Here is a 26,924-nt window from a genome sequence, read left to right as displayed (position 1 = left end):
AATCATTTCCAGTTGAATAGATTTTGTAGAAACGTTATTTAGACGTACGCCATTGTCATTTACATCACAACGTATTCCGTGCGTAGTGGCGGTGGCAGTGGTACTCTGACGAGCAATGTGAAACATCTATCAAGAAAGCAAGGTAAGCCTCCGTTACGTTCCTAAAGGGACGATCAAAACCCATGAATGCTTTCGTTGAATGACGAGAGCACCGCGAGGGGGAGCGTGACTCTCCCGATCGCTCGTTGTTGTTGTTTTTTGGAACACTTCTAATGCGTTGCGGCGTAAATAACAATGGCGGCCTACATCTAAATAAAGTTTCTACAAAATGTATTCAACTGGAAATGATTTGTGAAAAATGAATCTCATAGTTGTGTTAGTAACAACCAAATAAAAAATAATATAGAGCAAACTTGTCATGACAGCCGGGGTTCCTTTTAAAGAGTGATGGTGAGAAAAGGACAGAAAGGGTGAGAGGTTCAATCATAAATGAAGGTCAAATGATAATGCAGTGGTGCGACATATGCTAAAAATGTCATTTGACTCGGTTCAAGTAAAATAAGCAAAACAAAAATGTTTGGAGATGGTCAAAGTAAGAAGGGAGGGTATCGAAAAACAGGTGCCATTAAAGGTTATTTTAGTTTACTAAAACTAATGAAAAAAATAAAACTAAAATTCAAAAAACAATATTGTTACCGAAATAAAATAAAAACGAAAATGCTTTTTAAAAAACGAAAACTGAAATACATTTTATGTTTTCAAAACTAACTACAACTAACTATAATTACAGCAAACATGTCCTTCGCTTTAGTCTTTGGTAGAGGTAAGATCTTTAGCCCGAGCCCGACCCGACCCGAATTTTGGGCCTAAAATTTCAATCATTACGTTCGGGTCGGGTCAGGCACGGGCTTCTCTCTCGCAGACTTGTTTTTTTTTAAATAAATATATGTTTAGAAAAATGAATACTAAAACGATGCATGGATACTAAACTAAGGAATACTTGTAAATAAATAATTTGGATAAAACAGAAGGAGCGCTGTAAGGTGCATTATTCTATTTAAAGCCTAGTGGGCTGCAGTGTTTCTCCGCGTAATTAAGCGAGTGCGCATTGTGGTGTCATTTAAAACTGTTATTCTAGGAATCGGCACTAGGAGGTGTTAGCAGTCTTTGGAATGAGTATTACCCCTCGTTTACAGCAGTAGCCACACTTTACGACAGTCTGATATGCCTTGAGGGAGTTCTGCCGTTGTCGCCTCGCGTGCACAGAAGTTGCTCTTTCGCCCTGCAGTCAAGACTGAAGCAACGTGATGGCTAAGTTTCACTCTCCTGAATCGTTTGACTTCACCCAGCCTTCGGCATGGTGACAGCGTTTTTCCTTACGACAGTCTGATATGCCCGAGGGAGTTCTGCCGTTGTTGCCTCGTGTGTCTGTTAATAAAGCCCAGTTGTTGAACTTCCATGAATACGTGAATTCATGACACGCATCAAGATCTCTCTTTCACTCTCTTTGTCTGGCCTCTTATTCTGTGTTCCAGCGTTATTTCGTTGTGCAAATGTATTTGTCATTATCATAAAAATATATAATTTTAACCTTAAAAAAATCTTGCGTTTTTTTTTTCTGCCAAAAATACTATGAGATAAATTGAACTTTCGGGTTTCCTTCGGGCTCGGGCCTGCAAATCAAGTTAATTGGTCGGGCTTGGGCTGGGTCGGACTTTAATGCCCGCGGGCCTGGGTCGGGTCGGGCTGGATTTTTTAGGTTCAATCTTACCTCTAGGCTTTGGTAATTAATTTAATGCATGAGCCTTTGGGGATGATTTTAAATGTGATTTTTAGTAGATTTATTTTGATATAAACCGGAATAATGACGTTTGAAAGTATGTCACACAGAAGTGATGTCATCTTGCAGCAGCCAATAGAAAAGCACCTTCAGATGACGTTGCTCCCATGGTGTTTTTGAAATATTGCGCACAAGTAATACACATTTTAAAAAACGAAAGAAAAAAAAAACTAATACTAATACTGAAACTAGCAAACTAAACTAAAACTAAGCATTTTTTAATTTTTTAATAAAAACTAACAGAACCACCCTGAAAACTAATAAAAAACTAACTAAAATTAAAAATTCCAAAACTCTAATAACCCTACTGCCATATTACAAATAAATTGGTTTATATACTGTAGCATTTTTCTAAATATGCAAAAGCACAAATAAATTATTTGTACAATTTTTTGGACTAAACACAATTTCTCTTCATAACATTATGTGGCCCTTGCATCCTTCTGATTTTCTGTATGTGGCCCTCAAATGAAAAAGTTTGGACACCCCTGTGCTAATGTGTCATTATGCTTGAAACTGTTGTTTATTTAATTCTGATTAATTTTTGTTATATTCAGTATGTAATGGTACTGTTCAGTATGCAAACATGCTGCCTTAGTATATAATAAATGTTATGCAATTGAACTGAACAATACAATCTCGGAAGTGTACAGTTATTTTGTTTATTCTTCACGGAGAGCCTTCTAGTTTAGTGAAAAAAGCTGTTATTTGCAGATGCATTGCTGTGTTTTCATTAGATGTAATTTTAAAAAGCATTGCATATTATAAGATGCCTCCACAGTTAAAAAAAAAAAAAAAAGTGAACAGATACCCTCTCTTGCTACTACCTTGTTTGGATCACTGGCAGTGATGATCCACACGCATTGGGAGTTACTCTCATATTGGATAGGAAAGTTAGGAGATGTAAATGTTCCCGAAGGTCCCAGTAGGTTCGACCCACAAGTTTTCACTGCAACAGAATAAGTGGTAAAATAGAAAATCCAGAGTGAGTCTAGAAATGTTGCATTTCCCTCTCCAAAAAAAAAAAAAAAAAGATGAAATAACGTGCATAAGGTAAGGTTATAACTCTTATGTAGTAAAGTGACAGGAAAGTAATTTAGTGTGAGCACAAAGTGGGTCTATTACCAACATAACTATTAATCAAATTCTGAAAGTTGCCCCAGGTATTGTGGAACAAAAAACAGATTTGAAATTTGAAAATGAACAGAGGCTTTTGTTCATAATTAACAGGAATTTACTTCCTTTTGTGTCTACAGAGTCTATATCCGGAGGCAGTGCCTCAATCAAAGTGTTGTATTTGTTCTTCAGATGCCTCTCTCACCCTTGCAAACGGGCCTGTGGTCGCTCCAAGCTGCAAAGACTTCGGCCACGCGCTGGCAGGTAATCGTTTTGGAACCCTGCAGCACGTGGTCTTCATCGCAGATAAATTGAACAGTTGCTCCGATGCTGAGAAGATAAACATCATTAACGCTTGAAAAAAATCAATCAATTCCTCAAAAAAGTGACTCCTGATGAAATGTCAAATTCATCATTCCATGCCAATGATTAGAAGTGAACATCAGTCATTATGGGCCCTATTTTGGTAGACAACCCATGCATGCGCTCGGCGTACAAAAGGCTCATTTTCGTGCCAGCGCGAGTCTAATTTCCCGTGTTAGGGATGACGTTGTGCCTCGCTGGGCGTTCCAGCAGATGGCTGTCCCTGGCGCACTTGACAATATGGTGACAGAAAGTAGACTGCGGTTGATATAAAAACAGGCATATCTTCATTTTTTTTGTGCCGAGCCAAGTCCAGTTTAGCGTCTGTAATTTTGGTCAAATGTGCTATGTCTTGATAGGCGTTTCAGCGTATTATATATAAATTATTATTATATATATTTATATAGAACACCCTGGCAAATCTGGCAATTTGGTGACAAAAAGTACACTAGATTTTACCCTGCCTTCCCGTGCTATAGGAAAGATGGTAGGGATGTAACGATATCCAAACATATCGATACGAAATTATCACAATATGAATGTCACAATATGATAATTATCACGATATTGTGGGGAGGTTGGTGATATAAAAGGTCACAATATTGTAAAAAATGAGCTCATACAACAACAAAAAACAATATTGTTTTTGTACATTACAGCAATGAAAAATATAAAAATATTATAAATATTATATATAAAAAATATATAAATATAATATGTAATTGAGACACTAATAAAAGCATTACAATAAATTGATACAATTTTTTTATTAATAAAATTAATAAATTAATATTTAAATTACATAAGAAATTAATCAATACAGTAAATTGAGTTCCGCCACATATTGACTCTGTTCACAAGTATATTATGTTCCCTTTCATCTTAGATTATCGTGGATTTTAATCACAGAAGGGCCAAAACATGCCTTGTGAAAATTAAACTGCACTCAAAAGGTAGCCACCAGGGGGTGCTACAACTGCACAAGTGGAAATCAACCTGACTTTTTTTTTTTAACAGATGTGCTGCTTTTAATATTGCGACATGACTACGACGATATATTGTGGCAGTTTTAATATCGCGATATCACAATATTGCAGTTATCGTTACATCCCTAAAAGATATGGACCTTACCACTTGGATGCTCCTAATTACGACCGAGTTCTGTTCATGTGCTTTTGTTGTGGCAGCAAAAAATACACATGGCTGCTGACGTAGTCTTTGCTTATAAAACCGAACAATTACGGGAAATAATGAGTTGTAAAGGACAGGACATTGAATTGTATAGGCTACGTAATTTGTGTAGATTCTAAAACAACCTGCTTGTGAACGATAGTGCCCTTATGTGTGAAAATTTCTTGCCATTCACGAATCCTTCGGTGCCCTCCGCCATGTTGAAATTTCAAAGATTCTCAAACTCGGAAACTCGGGTATCAAAATAAATTCCCAGTTGTCCAGTGGAAAATACGACATGAGGGGGCGTTCATGTGTAATTTTCTTCTCAACGTGGTGTTTCCATCCATCCATCCATCCATCCATCCATCCATCCATCCATCCATCCATCCATCCATCCATCCATCCATCCATCCATCATACGCCTGTCTCTGCATTCAATTTAACTGGATTAATGAGGGGAGCCACTTTGATTGACGTTGGCTGCGTTCCCTCCCACAATGGCGCAAACCGGTTCAAACACCCTCTCCTATATGTGCTAGTCTAGCAAAAATACCAAAAAGAAAGAAAACTCCATCCATGGAAACAGACTGCGCTTGACTTGGGTTGGGCACAAAAATAGGGCCCTGTATCTTTATAAATAAATAATATATCTGTAATTGATCCAAAACATTGCATTATTCTTTTCTGATTAATTGCAAGTTTCTCTCTTGATCCTCTTTTTGGTGTATGTGCATAAAAGCACCATGACTTGCAATATAATATGTAATAAACATACTGCAACTCCAACAGCGGTAAGAGAGAAGTCGACTGTGTGTAAACCAAAACAGCTCCATCTTCTTTGAACTCGACTTGTCTTTTAGGAATCATAAGAAAATCATCATTAGAATTCTAATCTTACTGAATGAAAGAGAAAGTATGAACACGGGCTTGTCGAGACAATAAGATAACTTGTCGGGGTGGGGGCGGACAGCTAAAACTTTGCACACAAAAAGCAGGCTCTTGAGCCAAATGTATTTTTGTAAATAATACATTTTATAAATTAAACATAAAGTTCAAAGCAAAATGGTATTATAGCCATGATGGTGTGAGGATAAACAGATGCATATGAATACAGCTTTGTTTTGTTTTATCTTCAGCAAATATCAGCCTGGACGTTTCTTTTCCTCTTCAAACCACCGCAGAATATGCGGTTTTTAATATTGGCTCAACAGAATTTAAAAAACTGTTGCTGAGGTCACCTCATCCTTTCAGTGTTTCAGAAGTGGTTTGTAATTGTGGTGAAAAATGTGTTGCTATTCTTGACAAAATTATTTCCATGTCCACATAGTAAAATCCTTGATTTATTTTTTTTTATTTACCAAAAAAAAGCATTCTCAGGACTATTAAAGTAACAGTTAATGGGCCTAAACGTTGCTCTGAGTTTTAAAGGATATTTTATTTCGTACAACCTTTTTCTTTGATCACAATTTGAGAAATGAGAGAATAATTTATCACAGTTTGAAACAACTCCTTAAAGGTGTATTCAAGGATCTTTTGTCTCTCCGTCATCCGGGTGGATCATCTTAACAATTGGTTCTCAATCCCACCAATCAATGTGCCGTAATGACCTCATGCGTGCTCGTTCTTAGCTGAGCATGCGCACCCGCCCCTGGCCCCACCCCCACGGACGAGCAGGAGAGCTGATAGGATGTCTGCCATGCACATTTTTTAAAAAGTGACAAACGGATGATTGGCTTCTACTTTTTGAGAAGATCCTTGAAGACACCTTTAACTTGAATTGCAGGGTCACCATGTTACCTGAAATCTGAGCCAATATGTTTGCCATTTTCTGGCTCTCCTGGGTCAGGGCAGTAATTCGACAGCTGCTTGACTCCTCCTTCATTCACTGAACAACCGAGAAAAGGAAGACATTTAAATTGACAAACTTTACACTTCCACAAACATCCACAACAGGTACAAGTTAGAATGGTAATACCAGTGCAAACTTTTCTGTGTACTGCTGCCGTGGTAAAACAATCTGGCTTTAGAAAAAATGGCACCATCTTTCAGGGTCACCTTTTCAAAAAGTCATCTGTTTGGCAGTGAGGTTGTGAATGCACACTTCACATTAGCGCACCAAGGGTAAATGCAACGCTTCTAACTTTAATATACAGAGATAGAATATGTGGCTGAACAAAGTTAAGAATGAAAAAAAAATAAATCAAAAGACAAATTAGCAAGTGAAAGACTACTTTTATATTGGTGGCCAAGGGTTTGAAAAACAAACAACTACCTTAACACAAATAGTTAAATTAATATTGTTAATAATTGTTTAAAAATAAACAGTCTTGATTTTGTTGGTTAAATTATAGCGTTTATAGCAAATTATGTTGTAGTAATTGAACAAGTGCAGACAATGCTGTGGCCACGTACATACTACACAACAAGGCCATACCACACAATCCATCTGTTTGAGTTTTTGTTATCCTTTAGTTGAAAGCACTATTATCGTGTTCTTTATTTGGGTCTCTGTGCAATGGAGAATATTGTTTATGCCAGAAGATTGTAAAAAATACAACCTTCTTTTCTGTTATTAAAGTACGTATTTCACTCACTGTGATGTTAAAGGTTTGTGTTCATGACTTATGATTATAAATAAACTGAAGCCATTAGAATGCATTTACTTCTGTGTGAGCCTGTGACGTACTGTATATATACTAGGGATTAGGGGTGTTAAAAAAAATCGATTCGGCGATATATCGCGATACTACATCGCGCAATTCTCGAATCGATTCAATAGGCGGCTGAATCGATTATTTTTTTTTTTTAAAGAGCTCAGAATTGTTCATTCGGTAGTCTTACCGATTCAACGTCTTATCATCATTGCCTTTTTTTTTTTTTTTTTTTTTTGTGTGTGTGAATCGATTTTTAAACTTCCATTTTTAATGGAAAAAAATATTCAACAAAACGTCTGACTTCGGGTTAGGATTCACACCTTGAGCATGGAAGAATGTTATATGAACGGAACATTAAGCCTTAATATTTTATTTTAATGCTGTTCAAACATGAAACAGATTACAACCTCTATAAGACTGAAATTTCAGATAAATAAATACAGTGATACCTCGGCTGACGAACGCTTTAGCTCACGAACTTTTCGCCTCACGAACATTAAATTCGCGAGAATTTAGTCTCTGCTGACGAACTACTTTTCGGCGGACGAACCAAACCACGCGGTCGAACAGCACCACGGTGGCGGCCACGAGAAGCTGACGCACGCTCACGGCGTCCAGTTCGTCACCCCCTTTCTTTTAGTGCTGACGCGGTTTGTGTTTGATAGACATTTTGAGTGTACTTTTGCTATTATGGGACCGAAAAAGACCCCACCACAGGCTAGTGTTAAGCCTAATGCTTACCAGCGAGGGACGGCGATTCGGCGGCGCGTTTGCATTGTAGTCAATGGAGTTCACGCCACTAAAAAAAGCGAAAGTGCCATCACGTACCTCAAAAAAGGAGAAAATCGTGCCACGGCTGTTTAGTCCCAGGAAAGAGGTGAAAGTAGTTGGCGGTGCTCACTTTTTGTTGACTCGCTAAAGTGCTCCACTTCCTTGTTCACCAAGGGACACACCTCCTCCGCTCCGGTGAGCACGAAAGTGCGAATGAGCGACAACCGTTCCATAAACACTCTACGCGGTGAAACGCTCGCGAATGAAGTAAGTCTACCATTGCTACTATCCTTAAGAACTACCATCACAAAGTAAAATAAAACGACTTTATTATACAGTACAATTTAATTCTTTAATTACAATACAATAGCACATTTATTATACATAAAATAAGCTATATTTTTGTGTAGTTTTAAGGCTTATTTAGTAGAAAATTATGTTTTATAGGGACCTGGGAACGGATTATTCTCATTTTAATGGTTTCTTATGGGAAATAAATGTTCGGAAGAAGAACTTTTCGGCTTACACACACTTTCTGGGAACCAATTATGTTCGTGAGCCGAGGTATCACTGTAATACATTTTCATATAAATCTTACACTCTACAAGCTTACTGATTAGTATTTTCTAAATTTGAATGAAAAAAAATCACAACAATCGACTTATAAATTTGTATCGGGATTAATCGGTATCGAATCGAATAGTGACCTGTGAATCGTGATACAAATCGAATCGTCAGGTACTAGGCAATTCACACCCCTACTAGCGATGTAACGAGATCCAAACATCACGACACAATATTATCACGATATGAAGGCCACGATACGATAATTATCACGATATTGTGGGGATGTTGGCGATACAAAAAAGGTAAAAATATTGTAAAAAACTGAGCTCGTACTAAAAAAACAACTATATTGTGCTTTTGTACATTTCAGCGATGCATATAAACAACCTACAATTTGTAATAACACTTAATATTGAGGCACTTGATAATACTTGAGTTCCTCCACATATTGACTTGCTTAACAAACATAATATTATTCATCTTACCATTAGCATGGATTTTAAACATCGTAGGGCCAAAACATGCCTTCTGAAAATTAAACTGCACTAAAGAACTAGCCACCAGAGGGTGCTAGAACTGCACTTTTTTTTTTAAAAGATGTTCTTCTTTCAATATCGTAACATGATGACGACGATATATTGTGGCAGTTTTAATATTGCGGTATCACGATATTGCCGTTAATATATACGCCGATCATCTGAGTGGCCATATTACCTAAAATAAGAAATGGAACCCCCTCAATGGTGGCAGGGTGACTGGGTTGCCACAAAAATAAAGAGAGACTACACTTTTGCAAAAATATTGTAATGTAGCTTAATTCCATTACCACATGATACACAGCCAAACCCAGAAAAAAAGGAAACAAACACAACACAAGCCCCGACATGAATGAACATCCCAACCAATGAAAACAGTTGAATAAGAAAAATAAACAACTTACTCAAAGAAAGTTTGTTTGTGTGGTCCTTCTCTGGTAATAATTTTACCCCTCTGGACTTTAGCTCTCCTGAGCTTTTCACTAGATGAAACACATGCACACACGCACACATGCACATGCACACGCACACAAAATTATTTGTTAAAAGAAGTTATTGTATTAGATGTTGAAAAGATACAGCACTAATGTGCCTTTCCCCAGACATTATGCAGGGCTATCAGGAACCCTATGGTCACCACAATTTAATTGTTGCTGATGGGCATCATTTGCAAAAATGTAAAAGCTCTAATACATTCCAACATTTTGCTATAACGACACTGTACTGGAGGACTTTCTGAAAGCTATGCTACAACTCAATCAAAAAATGAGTGAATGATGTAATAAGCATCGGTTATAATGTCGATTAAAGGGACAAATTACATATAAAACCAAAGCAGTGCCCCAGGACTACTTTACAATAATTAATTAAACACAGTTATGGCATGCTTCACATAAAGGCCAGGTGATGCAATCTTCTGTCACCATTTTGAAGCATACACACAATAACCTTCAGCGATGGACAATGGCTGACGCGATAATCAATAAGGAAGCAGAACTTGTCTTCCTGTGTATTAGATTGTAGGTTAAACACATAGTAATGTTAGAAAATAAGAAAATAAGAATATCACTAAAATAGGATTTTACCACTGAAAGAACATCGTCAGAGTCCGCCCCATTGTCTCTCGTGCCAAAACCGAGGCGCTGATAAATGATTTTATTACCAGCCATACTGTATTGACTACTGTAATGCCCTGCGTTCTGGTCTTCCCAAAGAGAGTATTTCAGGTTTACAGCAGTTTACAAAATTCTGCAGCATGCATCCTGATGAGGACCAGGACATGGGACCACATTAATTGCTACATTGGCTCCCCGTGTTTATTAGGATCCATTTTTAAATTCTTTTAATAGTTTATAAGTGTCTTAATGGTCTTGGCCATTTTGTAGACCATCTGAACTCTCTCTGCGCTCCTCCGGTAGAGGGTTCCTAGCAATTCCTACAGTCAGAGTCCTTTTGGCAGGGTGAGACCCCGGCTATATTGTGTGATAAAAACCTATTCTTGTGAATATTTTTGTATGTGGAATAAAAGTGAACTCAGACTCTAAAATAACACGAGTTATTGTTATCATTATTTTCTTAGCCTAGCGACCAGAAGTTGGCACGCTACCTCACCCCAAACTCAGAATTGCTGTGTAAATAGTCCATTGATTTGCTTAATTCGACAGATCGTCATATTTGCATCGGATTTTACAACGTTACTTATTGCTACCTAACTTTTTCATTGTTGAGCTTCATGGTTAAAATGTTGGTAACACATTATAATAACGATTGTTAGTTAACGCTTGTAATACATTAATTAAAGATGAAGTCATGAGATCTCAAATTACAAATTACTGAACTTCAATATGAGTTCATATTTGCTCATCATTACATCTTTTGTTTATGCATTTTAATGATTAGTAATGGATATTTCTTAGTCTTGAATTAATCATTAGTTAATATTTGCTAGTTATGAGTTTATAATTCTCCAAAAGTTGCAAATTATTAGTTCATCATAAGTTCAGAAAATAGCTCATCATGACTTCATCTAATGCATTTACAAGTTATTAGCTAACATTTTGTAAATTTTTATTCCTAATCTGTTCATATTTACAATTTATTAGTTCAACATGAGTTCTCATGACTTCACCTTTAATTAATGTATTACAAACGTTAACTAACAATCGTTATTATAAAGTGTTACCAAATGTTTTGCTTAAAGGGATACTTGAAGTTTTCAATTAATTATTGACAAAATATCTTCTTATTACTGAAAATGGCTAAATCAGTCAAGTACCTTTTAAGATCTGATGTTAGAATTCTAGCGGAAGTTTTATTGGCTTTATGATGTAAAGCTACTTCGATTGTAGCCATTAATTCAAAAAGGTCCACACAAAAAAGAATATGTAAGCCTTGCTCAAAAATAACCATTTACCTTTACAGAGTAATGAAAGAAAGTGTATGCTGTGTTTACCTACAAAATATTAGATTACAAAGACCCAAAGCAGTCAATAGCAAAACTAAAGTTATGTTTGCAGCTATTTATAGAACTGCCTAATATGCAGTTTAGATTAAAAAAAAAAGCTTTGTTTAGTAATTATAGTTTTGTTTTTTTGTTTTTTTAACTTTCTGATGGACCAACATGTTCAAGTAGACTAATGCTGTGCAAATTGAGTAAGCGTGTCCTACCTTGATACTGAGCCCTGAAGCCTTTGTGGCGATGGTTGCTCTCTGTCACGAAATGCAGCCGCAGCCAGTTTTTGCTGCTGATGATGGGTGCCGGGATATTCATCCCAGTCAGCCTATAGATGAAGAGCACAACAAACAAATATTTGAACTTTCATTTCAGGAACCCTGGAGTAGGGTTAGGTATAAGATGTATACACACACACACACACACACACAATGTAGCCGCGAGGGGGCACAAGCCAGTGTCTTCTTGTGTCGGTCCCAAGCCCGGATAAATACAGAGGGTTGTGTCAGGAAGGGCATCCAACGTAAAACTTTGGCCAAAACAAACATGCGAATCAAATATATGACTTCTATACCGGATCGGTCGGGGCCCGAGTTAACAACGACCGCCAACGGTGCTGTTGACCTACAGGGTGTCGGTGGAAATTGGACGACTGTTGGTCGAAGAAGGAGAGGAGGAAGGTGTGTTCGTAGGAAGAAAGAGAAGAGGAACACCACTAGTCTAGGACTTAGAGTAGGGACTTTGAATGTTGGGAGTATGACAGGAAAAGGTAGAGAGCTGGTTGACATGATGCAGAGGAGGTTGGTGGACATACTGTGTGTTCAGGAGACCAGGTGGAAAGGGAGCAAAGATAGAAGTTTAGGAGCTGGTTTCAAATTGTTTTATCATGGGTTAAATAGGAAGGGAAATGGGAATTATCGTGAAGGAGGAGTTTATTAAGAATGTCCTGGAGGTAAAAAGAGTGTCAGATAGGGTCATGAGCCTGAAGTTAGGAATCGAAGGTGTGATGATCAACGTTGTTAGTGGGTATGCACCACAGGTAGGATGTGAGCTGGAGGAGAAGGAGAACTTTTGGTTGGAACTTGATGAAATGATGCAGAGCATCCCTAGAAGTGAGAGAGTTGTCATTGGTGCAGACTTCAATGGACATGTTGGTGCAGGAAACAGAGGAGATGAGGAGGTGATGGGCAGGTTTGGTATCCAGGAGAGGAACGCAGAAGGACAGCTGGTGGTTGATTTTGCAAAAAGGATGGAAATGGCTGTTGTGAATACTTTCTTCCAGAAGAGGCAGGAACATAGGGTGACCTACAAGAGTGGAGGTAGAAGTACACAGGTAGACTACATCTTGTGTAGACGGTGTAATTTGAAGGAGATCAGCGACTGCAAAGTAGTGGTAGGTGAGAGTGTAGCCAGACAGCATAGGATGGTTGTGTGTAGGATGACTCTGGTGGTGAGGAAGACAAAGAGGCCAAGGGCAGAGCCAAGGACGAAATGGTGGAAGCTGAAAAAGGAAGAGTGTTGTGTGACTTTCAGAAAGGAGTTGAGAAAGGCTCTGGGTGGTGAGGATGTGCTCCCAGATGACTGGACAACTACAGCAAATTTGATCAGGCAGACAGGTAGGACAGTCCTTGGTGTGTCATCTGGAAGGAAAGGAGATAAGGTGTCACGACGAGGTAAGGTAGGACTCAGACGCAGGCGTAAGGTAAGCCACCAAGGCAGCAGGTTTATTTCCGGCCAACAGGTGTCTCCTCTCAAGCTGAGAGGAGAACAGGGAAGCAAAAAAGTGGAGAACAAAAAGCGCTCCACTAGGGAGGAAAAAACAGGCAAAAGGTATAGGGGACAACAAAAGGCGCTCCGCTAGGGAGGAAAAAGGCTCAAGGCAAAAGGGGTAACAAAAGGCGCTCCACTGGGGAGGAAAAGGCACAAAAACAAGACAAGGCACAAAAACAAGGCAAGACAATAAGGTACCGGGAACAAGGACTCGAGGACTGTGGGACACTTCCATGCACTGACTGTGTGTGCAGGTGGCTTTTATTGTGAGTCTTGATTGGTGGCAGGTGGTGGTAATCATGGGCGGGGACCGGTAATTAGGGAGCGGCAGGAAGGGCAAGTGACCTGGGGTGAGAGGAGAGTTAGGATTTTCAAAACAAGACAGGAAACATGGACACAAAATAAAAGCATGGGCCGTCACGCCGGTGGCGGCGTGACATAAGGAGACTTGGTGGTAGAATGAGGAGGTGCAGAAGTGGATACAGAGAAAGAGGTTAGCTAAGAAGAAGTGGGACACTGAGAAGACTGAAGAAAGTAGAAAGGAGTACAGGGAAATACAGCGTAAGGTGAAAGTAGAAGTGGCAAAGGCCAAACAAGAGGCTTACGATGATGACTTGTATGCTAGGTTGGACAGTAAGGAGGGAGAGACTGATCTATACAGGTTGGCAAGGCAAAGAGATAGAGATGGGAAGGATGTGCAGCAGGTTAGGGTAATAAAGGATAGGGATGGAAGAGTCTTGACAGATACCAGCGGTGTGATGGGAAGATGGAAAGAGTACTTTGAAGAGTTGATGAATGAGGAAAATGAGAGAGAACGAAGAGTAGAAGGGGCGACTGTTGTGGACCAGGAAGTAGCAAAGATTAGTAAGGATGAAGTGAGAAGGGCATTGAAGATGATGAAGAGTGGAAAGGCACTCGGTCCTGATGATATACCTGTGGAGGTATGGAAGTGTCAAGGAGAGGTAGCAGTAGAATTTTTGACTGGGTTGTTCAACAGGATCTTAGATAGTGAGAAAATGCCTGAGGAATGGAGGAGAAGTGTGCTGGTGTCAATTTTTAAGAACAAGGGAGACGTGCAGAATTGTGGCAACTACAGAGGAATAAAGGTGATGAGCCACACAATGAAACTATGGGAAAGAGTAGTGGAAGCTAGACTGAGGGCAGATGTGAACATTTGTGAGCAGCAGTATGGTTTCATGCCAAAAAAAGAGTACGACAGATGCAGTATTTGCTTTGAGGATGTTGATTGAAAAGTACAGAGATGGTCAGAAGGAGCTGCATTGTGTCTTTGTTGACCTGGAGAAAGCTTATGACAGTGTGCCCAGAGAGGAACTGTGGTTTTGTATGAGGAAGTCTGGAGTGGCGGAGAAGTATGTTCAAGTGGTGCAGGACATGTATGAGGACTGTAAGACAGTGGTGAGGTGTGCTGGAGGTGTGACGGAGGAGTTCAAGGTGGAGGTGGGACTACATCAGGGATCAGCTCTTAGCCCCTTCTTATTCGCAATGGTTATGGACAGGATGACAGATGAGGTTAGACAGGAATCCCCATGGACTATGATGTTTGCAGATGACATAGTGATCTGTAGTGAGAGCAGGGAACAGGGGGAGGAGAAGCTAGAAGCGTGGAGGTTTGCCCTGGAAAAGAGGGGAATGAAGGTTAGCCGTAGCAAGACGGGGTATCTGTGCGTGAATGAGAGGGACCCAAGTGGAAGAGTGACGTTACAGGGAGAAGAAACCAAGAAGGTCGAGGAGTTTAAGTATTTAGGGTCAACAGTCCAGAGCAATGGAGAGTGTGGAATAGAAGTGAAGAAGCGTGTGCAGGCAGGCTGGAACGGGTGGAGAAAAGTGTCAGGTGTGATGTGTGATAGAAGAGTTTCAGCTAAAATGAAAGGAAAGGTTTATAAAACTGTGGTGAGACCAGCAATGTTGTTTGGTCTGGAGACAGTGCCACTGAGAAAAAGACAGGAGGCAGAGCTGGAGGTGGCAGAGATGAAGATGCTGAGATTCTCTTTGGGAGTGACCAGGTTGGATAAGATCAGGAATGAGTACATCAGAGGGACAGCACATGTTAGAAGCTTTGGAGATAAAGTCAGAGAGGCTAGACTTAGATGGTTTGGACATGTCCAGAGGAGAGATAGTGACTATATTGGAAGAAGGATGCTGAGTTTTCAAATGCCAGGCAGAAGATCGAGAGGAAGACCAAAGAGGAGGTTTATGGATATAGTTAAAGAGGACATGAAGGTAGTTGGTGTGAGAGCAGAGGATGCAGAGGACATAGTTAGATGGAGGCAACTGATTCGCTGTGGCGACCCCTGAAGGGAAAAGCCGAAAGAAGAAGAAGAAGAACACACACACACACACACACACACACACACACACACACACACACACACACACACATCAAAAAGGCTTTTATAGTGTGGCAGCAAATTCCCTCAATTATGTTCCATAGTAGATTTACAAGGTATTTTTTTTTCTAGACATTCAATAAATGTTTGATATTATGATAAATTTAAAAAACTACCTAAAATATTTAGTTTGAATTTAATTGCTATCTGTAGTCTGTTGCTTCAGCTTTGCATATACTAAAATTGGAACGAACCAGATTAATGAGTTGTGACGCAAACCAAGTTCCATAAAGACCCAATACTAATCCTGAGATAGATTTGGGAAACAATGCTTAAAATGGATTAAATTTTATTGGCTTTATGATGTGAAGCTACTTCCATTGGAGCCATTAATTCAAAAAGGTTCATACAAAGAAGAATATGTAAGCCTTGACAGATGACTGCAATTCTTTTGTATTTCGGGGAAGTAGCTCAATCCCTAATGACTTGCCTTGGGTGGCAATCAATCCCAACGTCTATGGAATAGTTGCTAGACAAGCGTCACCTTGCCCACCTTTTCCCATTTCTCATCCTTGGTGCCTCGCACATCACTAGTGCATGTCAGCAGAATCCCATCTTGAGAATAATGTGCTTACTTGGTCTATGTATGCCATCATGATCATGTCCAAACCAGTGTGAACAAATTAAATTGAGACTTTTTTTGCGTACTGTTGGTGTTGTGAGCTGAAGGGTTGGATCCCAAATAACACAAATAATATTTTATCTATTTATTCACATTCTGAGGCAGAAACTAAGAGAGCTGTACACAGGAACAGTTGAGCAATAATCCGGCAACACACACATTTCTCAGACAGCTTATATAGACAATGAATCGATCTCATTGTGGCTAGACATGTGAGTACCAGTACTGACATGGAATTCTCTGACTGGCTGTTAACCCAGTACTTACCGACATAACATAGTTCTTACAGAGAGTTCCAAACATCATATAACATCACACAGCCTAAAACTAGTTGAAACTAGATGAACAGGTCATGAACTCAAACCTAACCCAGGCGTGACCCCAGACATGAGACAAGACCCAAACATTACTCCTGCATGACTCGAAACAAAACCCAAACATACCTCCTGCATGACTCGAGTCATGACAGTTGGTAACTGCCTTCATATCATTACTCCATAACTTGAAGGTGATTCTTCTCCATGGTTGTCTCATGCACATGGGAGCAGACCAACACGCAAATATGTTTTATATACAATTAAGAAATAGTCCATGTCGTCCAACCACTACAGATTATATCCTCGTTGTGTGCTATGATGACGTCTTTAACAATTTCCAAGGTAATTAGAGGGCTGAAGTCATGGGTGTTTTCATGCATGCAGTAATGTGCAGATCCCATATTAGAGCTCTACATTTAAAGAAAATACTAAATGAATTTGGTAACACTTTATAATAACGATTGTTAGTTAATCAGTTGTAATGCACTAGAATAAAGACAAAGTCATGAGAACCAATGTTGAACAAATAAAATGTACATATGAAAAGATTAGGAATAAATAATTTACAAATTGTTAGCTAATAAATTGTAAATGCATTAACAAAAGATGAAGTTATGATGAACTAATATTTTGCAACTATTAAAGAATTATGAACTGATTACAAATTACAAATATTAACTAATGATTAACTCGTAATTAAGAAATGTCCTTTACTAATAATTAAAATGCATAAGCAAAAGATGAAGTCATTATGGGCAATTATGAATTCATGTTGAAAAATGTGTATCTGTGGTATTGACTGTAATACAAACCTTTTTTCACTGCCGGATGCACCCCCGCGCTGTGCACCGCCCCCGAATGACCCGATGACTGACTCGCCATCGAGTCTCACCAATAGGTTGAGCAATCTGGTCAATCTCGCCATACAGCTAAATAAAAGTCTCTTCAAGCAACTGTCTACTGATGACTGTTCGCCCATGCCACATTCAGCTATCTACTAATCGTCTGACTCCACCAAGCCTCAGCAAACGGCTCCCCACCCGCCGACCTCCATCTTTGGCTATGGAGAATCTCAACTACAGCTTGGTCTGATATGCTTTGGGTCCAGACTACATATACGATATAAAAAATGTATGTTCCCAGAATAAGTCAGGACCCAAGGAAGCTTGTAGCATTCCTGTGATTACAAGAAATAGAAAGTTGGCAAAAGAAATGAGAAGAAATAAGTCAGAAGCTACAAACCTAGTCAGTATAGCTTGTCAACCTCTGACTAAACAAGCGTCTCCGATTACCACTGTGAAACTAGCACTACTAAATACAAGATCACTAGTTAACAAATCATTGTTGATTCATGACATTATTATGACATATTCATTCATTCATTCATTCATTCATTCATTTATTCATGTGTTCATTTATTTCAGGCAATAATCAACATTAACAATGTATCAATTTTTCTAGACAAATTTTTCTAAACCTAAACCTAGCCTGAAAATAAGTGGGAGGAAGAAAAACGTATTAAGTCCCACCCCCAATATCATTAGTATCAAAACAAATTTAGTTACTTTCCTATAAACCTGCACTAACCAACAGCGGTTGTCATACTGAAAAACTATGTGTTTACAAACAATATGTTAATTAAGCAACATGACATCAACAGCTCACACCAGCAATGGTAACAAAAAATAACAACAGCTTGGGTAAAAGACAAACTAGAACAAAACAAGTCCACAAATAATTCTAAGACACAAGCATACCAACAGTGGCGATAGATAGTATGTAAAATAAGAAGGCAGCAAGTATACTCTATCACAATAAGTTTAAATATAGATGTTGGTTTAAGATCCACTCTCCAAAATACTGAGACCAAACCATATGTTTGTAAGACCGTTTGAATCTGTAGATGTTTTGGCATTGCTTGTGTTGTACCTCTAAGCTGTTCCAAAGTTTTACCCCATGCACAGACACACAAAAACTTTTACGAACAGTTCTAAATTTAGGTAATATAAAATCTCCATATCCTCTCAAGTTATGATAGACATTCTCTTTTTTTATAAATATATATTGCAAATTATCAGGTAGTAATTCATAAAATGCTTTATATAAAATTATTAAAGTATTATACTTTATAAGGTCATATAATTTAAGCAATTTTGACTGGATAAACAGACCATGAGTATGATAAAAAAAACAACTTTATGAATAATTTGCATAGCCCGTTTCTGTAAGATTACTAGTGGATTGATTGTACATTGATAAGTGTTCCCCCACACTTGAACACAGTAGTTGAAGTATGGTTGTATCAACGTGCAATAAAGTGCATTTTTATCCAAACAATATTTCACTTTATTAATAATTGAGAGGCATTTGGAGATTTTTGTTTTTATATGTCTGATGTGGGACTTCCACGTCAACTTCTTATCGATTATCACTCCTAAAAATTTAACTCATTTACATTTTCAATCTGAACACCGTCAATAACTATATGCAAATCATAATTATTCTTAACATTACCAAACGTCATAACTTTTGGTTTTACATAAATTTAGAGATAATTTATCTATGTCCATCCACTTTTTGATGGATTTTAACTCTATGTTAACAACATTTACCAACTCATTATAAGAATTACTACTATAAAATATATTTGTATCATCTGCAAATAAAATTAGCTTTATTAACTGTGATACATTAAAAATATCGTTTATGTATACATTGAAAAGCTTTGGCCCCAATATGGGGCCCTGGGGAACACCACAAACAATGTCAAGTTCTCCTGATATATATTGGCCCATTTGACATATTGTACTCTTCCTGTTAAGTAACTTTTTATCCAGTCTCCAGCAATACCACGTATACCATATTGTCCCAGTTTATTAATCAGGATTGTATGATCTATTGTATCAAATGCTTTTTTTAAATCAACAAAGATACCAACTGCATATTTTTTCTCTTCCAGAGCATTTGTAATTCCTTCTATTGCATCAATTATTGCCTCTTCTTCCATTTCTAAAACCATTGTCCTTCATTTATTATTTTATACTTCTCGAAGAAGTTTTCAAGTCGATAGTTAAAAAGCTTTTCCAAAATTTTTGAAAACTGAGGCAATAGAGAAATTGGTCTGTAATTTGTAAAACTGTGCTTGCAATCATTTTTATACAAAGGTATTACTTTGGCGATTTTCATCTTATTCGGGAAACAACCAGATTCAAATGATAAGTTAAAAATTTTAGTTAATGGTTTTACAATATTTAGAATGACCCTTTTAACCAAAAACATATCAATATCATGACAGTCAGTTGATGTTTTACTTTGGTACATATGGACAATGTTTATCACTTCCTTTTCATTGGTTGCTGAAAGAAAAAGTGAGGACGGATTTTTAGTAATTGTTATGTTTTGGTTGCTCCCTCCATGGTTTGGAATACCCGCTGCCAACTCTGGGCCAACATTTACAAAGAATTTGTTAAAATTATTTACGACATCATTCATGTTATTATATGTATGATATCCATTAGTAAAATCAGGATACATTGTTTTTGCAGATTGTTGCTTAATTAAACCATTGAGAACACCCCAAGTTCTTTTTACATCGTTTCTATTTTCTGATAATAATCTTCTATAATATAACTGTTTACTATGTCTAATAATATCAGTTCATTTATTTTTGTATCTCTTATATCTTAATTCAGCATCCTTTGTTTTTGATTGTATATACAATCTGTATAGATTATTTTTCTTCTTACACGGGCATTAATTATTCCTTTTGTTAGCCAGGGCGGTTTTCTATGTCTTTTCTTAATACAATATTCCATCCTCGGACAATATTCATTATACAAATGGCAAAATATATTCACAAATTTACTATAAGCACTATCAACATATTGGTCCATATAGACTGAACTCCAATCCTGGCGCTCTAAGCTATTGTTCAGAGCATTGATTGTTTCTTCATTTCTTATTCTCTTAGAAGTAATTATTCTTGAGTTGTCCATTCTTTTAAGTTCACAAATGTAAACTGTAAACAGGTAAATGGTCAGTAATATCACAAATAAGCACACCACTAGAGGTATGTTTCTCCATGGTATTCGAAAAGATGTTATCAATAATTGTAGCACTGTAAACTGTTATTCTTGTTGGTTTTGTTATTGTCGGGTATAATGACAGACTATACATAGTATCAATGAAATCATCAGTGGCTTTTTGTTTGACTGGATTTAGCAAATCATTGTTAAAGTCACCACAGATAAATACAGTTTTTTGGTTCACAAAGGAAAATAATTTGTTCATCCATTCGTTAAATTAATCTACACTTGAATTAGGAGCCCTATATACACAACTTACAATAACGTTTTTCATTCTACCATTTAAAATCTCCACAGTTAAACACTGCAGAATTCCATCAATTGTCATTGTCATATCAGACAAAACAATATATTTTACAGATTTATGAATATATAGTGCAACATATGATCTTGACTTATTTCTCCTCAGTGAAACATGGCTAACAGAAGGTTCCTGCAACACTGTTCTGAATGAGGCAACACCAACAAATTTTAGTTTCATGAACAAATGTCGTGATGGCAAAAAAGGTGGTGGAGTTGCTGCCATTTTTAAATCTCTATTTCAGTGAAAAGAAATTTTATTGGGAGGATTTAATTCATTTGAATATCTTAGTCTTTTGGTAAAAGGTGAACCAAATATTGTCATTGTCATAATTTATAGACCTCCAAAACAAAAAGGCAGATTCATGGAGGAAATGCTGTCAGTAATTTGTACCGACTATGACTATCTGGTCTTAACTGGAGACTTTAACATTCATGTTGACAACAACTTGGATAAAAATACCAAAGAATTTTGTAATATACATGATACTTTAGGTCTCTCACAACATGTAAAAGGTCCAACACACATTCAAGGTCACATTCCTGATCTCGTCATCTCTAAAGGTGTTGATATTTTATCTGTTAAGGTGAAAGATCTGGCTATTTCAGATCATTCCTGTGTGTTTTTTGAATTGCAAACAATCCCAGAAGTTCAAACAACTACTGTCTCTATAAAAAAAAAAAAGGTACATAAATGAGAATACAAGCAACATGTTTATGGAATTAATGGCTGCATCACCAACTGTAAATGCAGAGACCGTTGATGAACTTCTGGATGAATTCACCTCAAAAATCTCGAATGTTTTGGATGCTGTTGCTCCGATTAAAAGTAAGACCATTTCATCCCGAACTAAAACACCTTTGAGGTGTGCTACCAACATAATGACTTTGAAATCTAAATGCAGAAAAGCAGAGCGAAAGTGGAGAAAAACTAAACTCCAAGTTCATTTTGACCTGTACAGACAATGTATTTGTCTCTATAACCAAGAGTTAGTAATAGCTAGACAACAACACTTTTCTGAAATTATTAGTAGGAACCTCAACAATACACGCACTCTATTTGCCGTGGTTGACAAACTCACAAATCCCCCAAATCAAACAGCGCCAGAACTCCTCTCAACAGATAAATGCAATGAATTTGCCTGCTACTTTAGTGAAAGGGTACAAGCCATCAGGTCAAACATTGTCACAAACCAGCAAAATAACAAAATGATGCAGCACTTCAAATCACCTAGGAATAATTTAATTACCATGACAGAATTTGACTCAGTGGATCAAAATACTGTAGTAGACTTGGTTCAGCAATTGAAACCTTCCACGAACTGTCTTGACTCAATACCATCTGGCTTTTTCAAAACCATTGTGAAATCTGTTCAGATCGATTTACAAAAAATAATTAATTGCTCACTTAAATCAGGTGAGCTTCCTAATCTCTGAAAGTAACCGCCGTCAAGCCCATTCTAAAAAAGAGAACACTGGATGTCTCCCTGCTAGCAAATTATAGACCAATCGCAAACCTTCCCTTCATAACTAAAATAGTTGAAAAAGTGGTTTTTAATCAACTCAGCAATTTCTTGAGCTTAAACGGACTTTTGGATAAATTCCAGTCATGTTTCCGACCTCATCACAGTACAGAAACAGCTCTGATTAAAGTACTGAACGATATAAGATTGAGCACTGATGCAGGGAAGGTATCGGTGCTCGTCTTGTTGGACATCAGTGCAGCATTTGACACGATTGATCATTGATAGAATAATTGTTGAATTAAGAATGATTATCTAACAAGTGTGATTTGCAGAAGATGATTTGATTGATTTAACTATAACTTCACCCGCATTTCGGTGGAGTATGAGTAAAACTGTGAGTCAGAGTAGACTTTAAAACTGTGAGTCAGAGTAGACTTTAAAACTGTGAGTCAGAGTAGACTTTAAAACTGTGAGTCAGAGTAGACTTTAAAACTGTGAGTCAGAGTAGACTTTAAAACTGGTGGTGGTCAGAGAAGACCCTAAAACCCATAAAAAGAGCAGACTCTAAAACTGAAAGTCAGAGTAGACTTTAAAACTGGGAAGGGCGGCGGTGTCCTGTTGCGCATAGAAGCTCCGCAGTGTGAATGTGTACAGTGTGACTGGAGGTTCGCTACCTCATGTGAACAGGAAATTGAGTGACAAGCTGTCTGAGGAAGCAAAGGCAAGAATTCTCCGCCACTTGTGGTAGAAGCTTGAGAATTACCTCAGACGGGAAGTAATTGTCGCCCTGTTCAAGGTTGAAAAAGTCAACATAGTCACCCTAGGTGAACCGTTGACTCCAAAATGGAGAAATCAAACAGTAAACAGGCAAAGATAAAGGATCCGAAGCAAAAACTAACAAGGCAGGCAGGTGGGAGTTCCAATGACAATAATCGGACTGAGAAAGAAAACGATAGTTTGTTGGCGGTGTGGCAACACTGGTCATATTCGGAGAAACTGCCCGAAGGCAAGGGGGAATGCTACTGCATGACTAGAACACCCCTCTCCTTCTTAAACAAAAGCTAGCATGTAAGAATTGGAAATTTGTGGGAAGTCAATGTCCTGATAAAATAAATTATCTCAATAAATGGATAAACAAGTATAATTTTGCTGGCCAGCTTAATACAATAAAAATACTCGAGTTACAAAATGGAATTAAAAACATGTGAAAATTAAATAAGAAGAAAATGTAAAATGATGGGTATGACGATACCGAATTTTGGATGTTTATGATAGAAAAGCGAAGTGGCGATAAAGCTAGACAAGTGGAGTTGAAGGGAAAGGGGGAGGGCGAAAAGGAAGAGGCAGTTATGTAACTCCTCGTCATCTCCAGAAATTTCCTTCCTCCGTCTTCTTTTACTGCATCACCCTCCTCATCGGCAGGCAATGGGGAGGAAGGGCCTTCGAGGGTCAACAGGGCGAGAGGTCCATTACCATTTGAATTCTCCAAAACAATGGGAAAAGTGTTGCAATTATGCAAGGAATCAGTGAGATATCTAGGGCACAATTTGAGCAAAAGGGGATGAACAATTTTTGAAGACAGAAAAGTTGCTGTCCTGCAAGCTCCAAAGCCACCGACAAAAAATAGATGATGTCACTTTTGGGACTTACAAATTACTGTAGGTCGTGAATTCCGAATTATGCCAAAATTATCGCTCCACTCTCAAAATTGTTTTTTAAACAAAATCTGAGAATGTCTTTTAAATTACAGTGGACACCTGAAGCAGAGAAGGCATTCTGTGACATAAAACAGGCCTTGGTGTTAGTGCTGTTTTAGCACTGCCTGATTATTCAAAATTATTCGTTCAAATGGTAGATTGTAAGAGGTATTATATGACCTCTGTATTGGCAAAAATAATAATAAGAATAATAATAATAAATAATATGGAGATAAATTAAGGCCAATAGCCTATTTCTCCTCTAAAATGGACAATGTGGCTTGCGCACTTCCTCATTGCGTCAGATCGGTTGTGGCCGCAGCTTTGGCAGTGGAAAGTAGTTCCGCAATTTTGCTGTTTCATCCACTGACATTGAGGGTGCCGCATGCAGTGGCAGCCTTGCTGTTGCAATCTAATATGACCTTTTTGTCACCCGCGAGACACTTATCGTGTATGGCCATTCTGCTTTCGCAACCGCATCTGACGTTGGAAAGATGTACCGTTTTGAATCCAGCCACATTGATGCCACTCCCTTGTGATGGTGAGCTGCATGATTGTCAAGAGCTTGCAGAACAAACTACTAAATGTCGACCGGATTTAAAGGATCAGCCTTTAGAAGGTGGAGTAATTCTTTACGTGGACGGCTCGTCGAAGAAAAATGATTTGGGGAAAACACAAACAGGATACGCTGTTGTAACGCAGAACACCGTGTTAAAAGCAGAGCCTCTGCCCTCGTATTATTCAGCGCAAGCAGCTGAATTAGTTGCGTTGACAATGGCGTGTAAATTGATGGCTGGAAAAGATGTTACCATTTACACTGACAGCCAGTATGCATTCTCTACATGTCACATTTTTGCTCAGTATTGGAAAAATAGGGGAATGATAACATCTGCAGGCAAACCGGTGACACACGCGGAGCTTCTGACTGAGTTGCTGAATGCAGTTCAGCTGCCAAGAAGGGTGGCAATATGTAAGTGTGCCGCACACACCACTGGCACAGATAGTGTCACCCTGGGGAATGCATTTGCTGATAAAACGGCCAAGCAAGCTGCTGTGAGGCCTTTTTTGGGGGTAGCAGACAACACAGTACAAGATGATATTTTGCAAAACAGCGTCTTACTTGAAATGCAACAGCAAAGTCCGGCGCAAGAACAAAAAATGTGGGAAAATAAAGGGGCGACACTGATAAATGGGATATATATTAGTAAAGAAAATAAACCAATTCTTCCAAAAAATCTTTTTAGATGGGCCGCTATTTTAACACACGGGAAGGTCCATCTGTCCACAGTAGGGATGACAAAAATGATTGAGAGACATTATACTGCATATGGGTTTAATTTGTATTCAAGGCATTTTTGTCGGGCTTGTTTGATCTGTGCTAAACATAATCCACAAGGCAATCTTAGGCCTAAGAGTGGCCAGTTTCCCCAGGCTACGTATCCATTTCAAAAGAATACGTATAGATTTTATTGTGCTAAGCAAATGTGACCCTTCACATTTCACAAAATATTGCTTGGTCATAATTGATGCCTTTTTAAAGTGGGTTGGAATTTTTCCAGCATCACACCCTGATGCACTAACGGTAGCCAAGGCATTATGTAAAGATATAATACCGCGATATGGCATTCCAGAAGCTATTTATAGTGACAATGGAACACATTTTGTGAACACAATTATTGAAAAGATTGGCAAAATGTTCCATGTTAATTTAAAACACCATTGAGCTTACCCACAGAGCGTGGACTTTGTAGAACGAATGAACGGAACAATTAAAAAACCACCTATAGACATTTATGGAGGAAATAGAACAGCCGTGGACTCAATGTATAGACCTAGTAAAACTGTATGTTAATATAACTAGCGCGGCAGGTCTAACTCCATTTGAAACTCTTTTTGGGAGACCGTATAAACTGTAAATATTTACTACACAGTGGTAGTTAAGACGATGAGGCTACTTTGGTAGAGTATATGCGCTAAAGATTTAGAAATGCCAGGGGGAGTTTTTGCTTCCCCCTCACAGGAAGAGCTGACTACGCCTGGAGATTGGGTCCTGGTGCGAGCCATAAAGAGGAAGCATTGGCATCAAGTGCTGATGACTACACCAACAGCTGTCAAGGATCGCAGAAAGAAAGACTTGGATACATCTCACACATTGTAAAAAGGTCATCTCATCTGAGAAACTCAGGGGGGACGGTGAGCCAAGTCTGGCATAAAGGTGGGTGCAGATTTTTAGTGTCTGAAAATACCTGAGGGCCAGTGAAGAATTTACAAGACGCCTGAACCATTGTAGGAGTTTCTCAGCTGACAATGACGTGTCGTAAGTGTCTGAAATGTGCCGCTGCGTGTTATGTCATTATAATGGTAACGATTTCTGCAGTGTTGTGTTTGCTTTATATCGGGCTGATTCTTATGTCACAGTTGATGGTTTACATTTCCGAGGGGGGGGCCGAATGAAGAAACTAGTACACCACTGCTATGCAGGCATATAGCGTAGCTAGTCGATCTAATAGAGAACTTCCGAAAAAGCTAAGGTTAAAAATTACCATTACCATAAAAAGGTGACACTCGCTAAACCCGGACCAATGCGGACAGATAAATTGCCCAGTAACAAAAAAAATTTTTCCTCTTCCTGCATCCTTGATCAATTACGGGCTCCCACCGCGGACTAAAATGTACTGTCTTCCGGCTGTGCTACTATTATTCTTATATTTCTATGGTCTGATATCTTGCTAACCGAGACCAGATCTGTTAAGGTTGAAGAAGAGCATGGGTATAGTGCTTATAGTC

The 26,924-nt window shown here is 38.3% G+C and overlaps 1 protein-coding gene across 5 annotated transcripts in view; it reads right to left on the bottom strand.

Moving 5' to 3' along the window:
• The window catches only part of LOC144021954 (CUB and sushi domain-containing protein 3-like), a 1,200,535-nt gene that overhangs the window by 913,391 nt on the left and 260,220 nt on the right, over window positions 1–26,924 (bottom strand). For all 5 annotated transcript variants that reach the window (XM_077526258.1, XM_077526261.1, XM_077526260.1 and 2 more), the window contains exons 6-10: window positions 11,688–11,800; window positions 9,425–9,502; window positions 6,290–6,377; window positions 3,162–3,286; window positions 2,668–2,789 (exon numbers count right to left, since the gene is read on the bottom strand). In XM_077526258.1, the coding sequence (XP_077382384.1) occupies window positions 2,668–2,789; window positions 3,162–3,286; window positions 6,290–6,377; window positions 9,425–9,502; window positions 11,688–11,800 (526 nt within the window). The remainder of the gene's footprint in view (window positions 1–2,667; window positions 2,790–3,161; window positions 3,287–6,289; window positions 6,378–9,424; window positions 9,503–11,687; window positions 11,801–26,924) is intronic.

This window comes from Festucalex cinctus, chromosome 7, assembly GCF_051991245.1.
Source record: "Festucalex cinctus isolate MCC-2025b chromosome 7, RoL_Fcin_1.0, whole genome shotgun sequence".
Classification (NCBI taxonomy): domain Eukaryota; kingdom Metazoa; phylum Chordata; class Actinopteri; order Syngnathiformes; family Syngnathidae; genus Festucalex; species Festucalex cinctus.
This window is presented reverse-complemented; position numbering and strand designations above follow the sequence as displayed.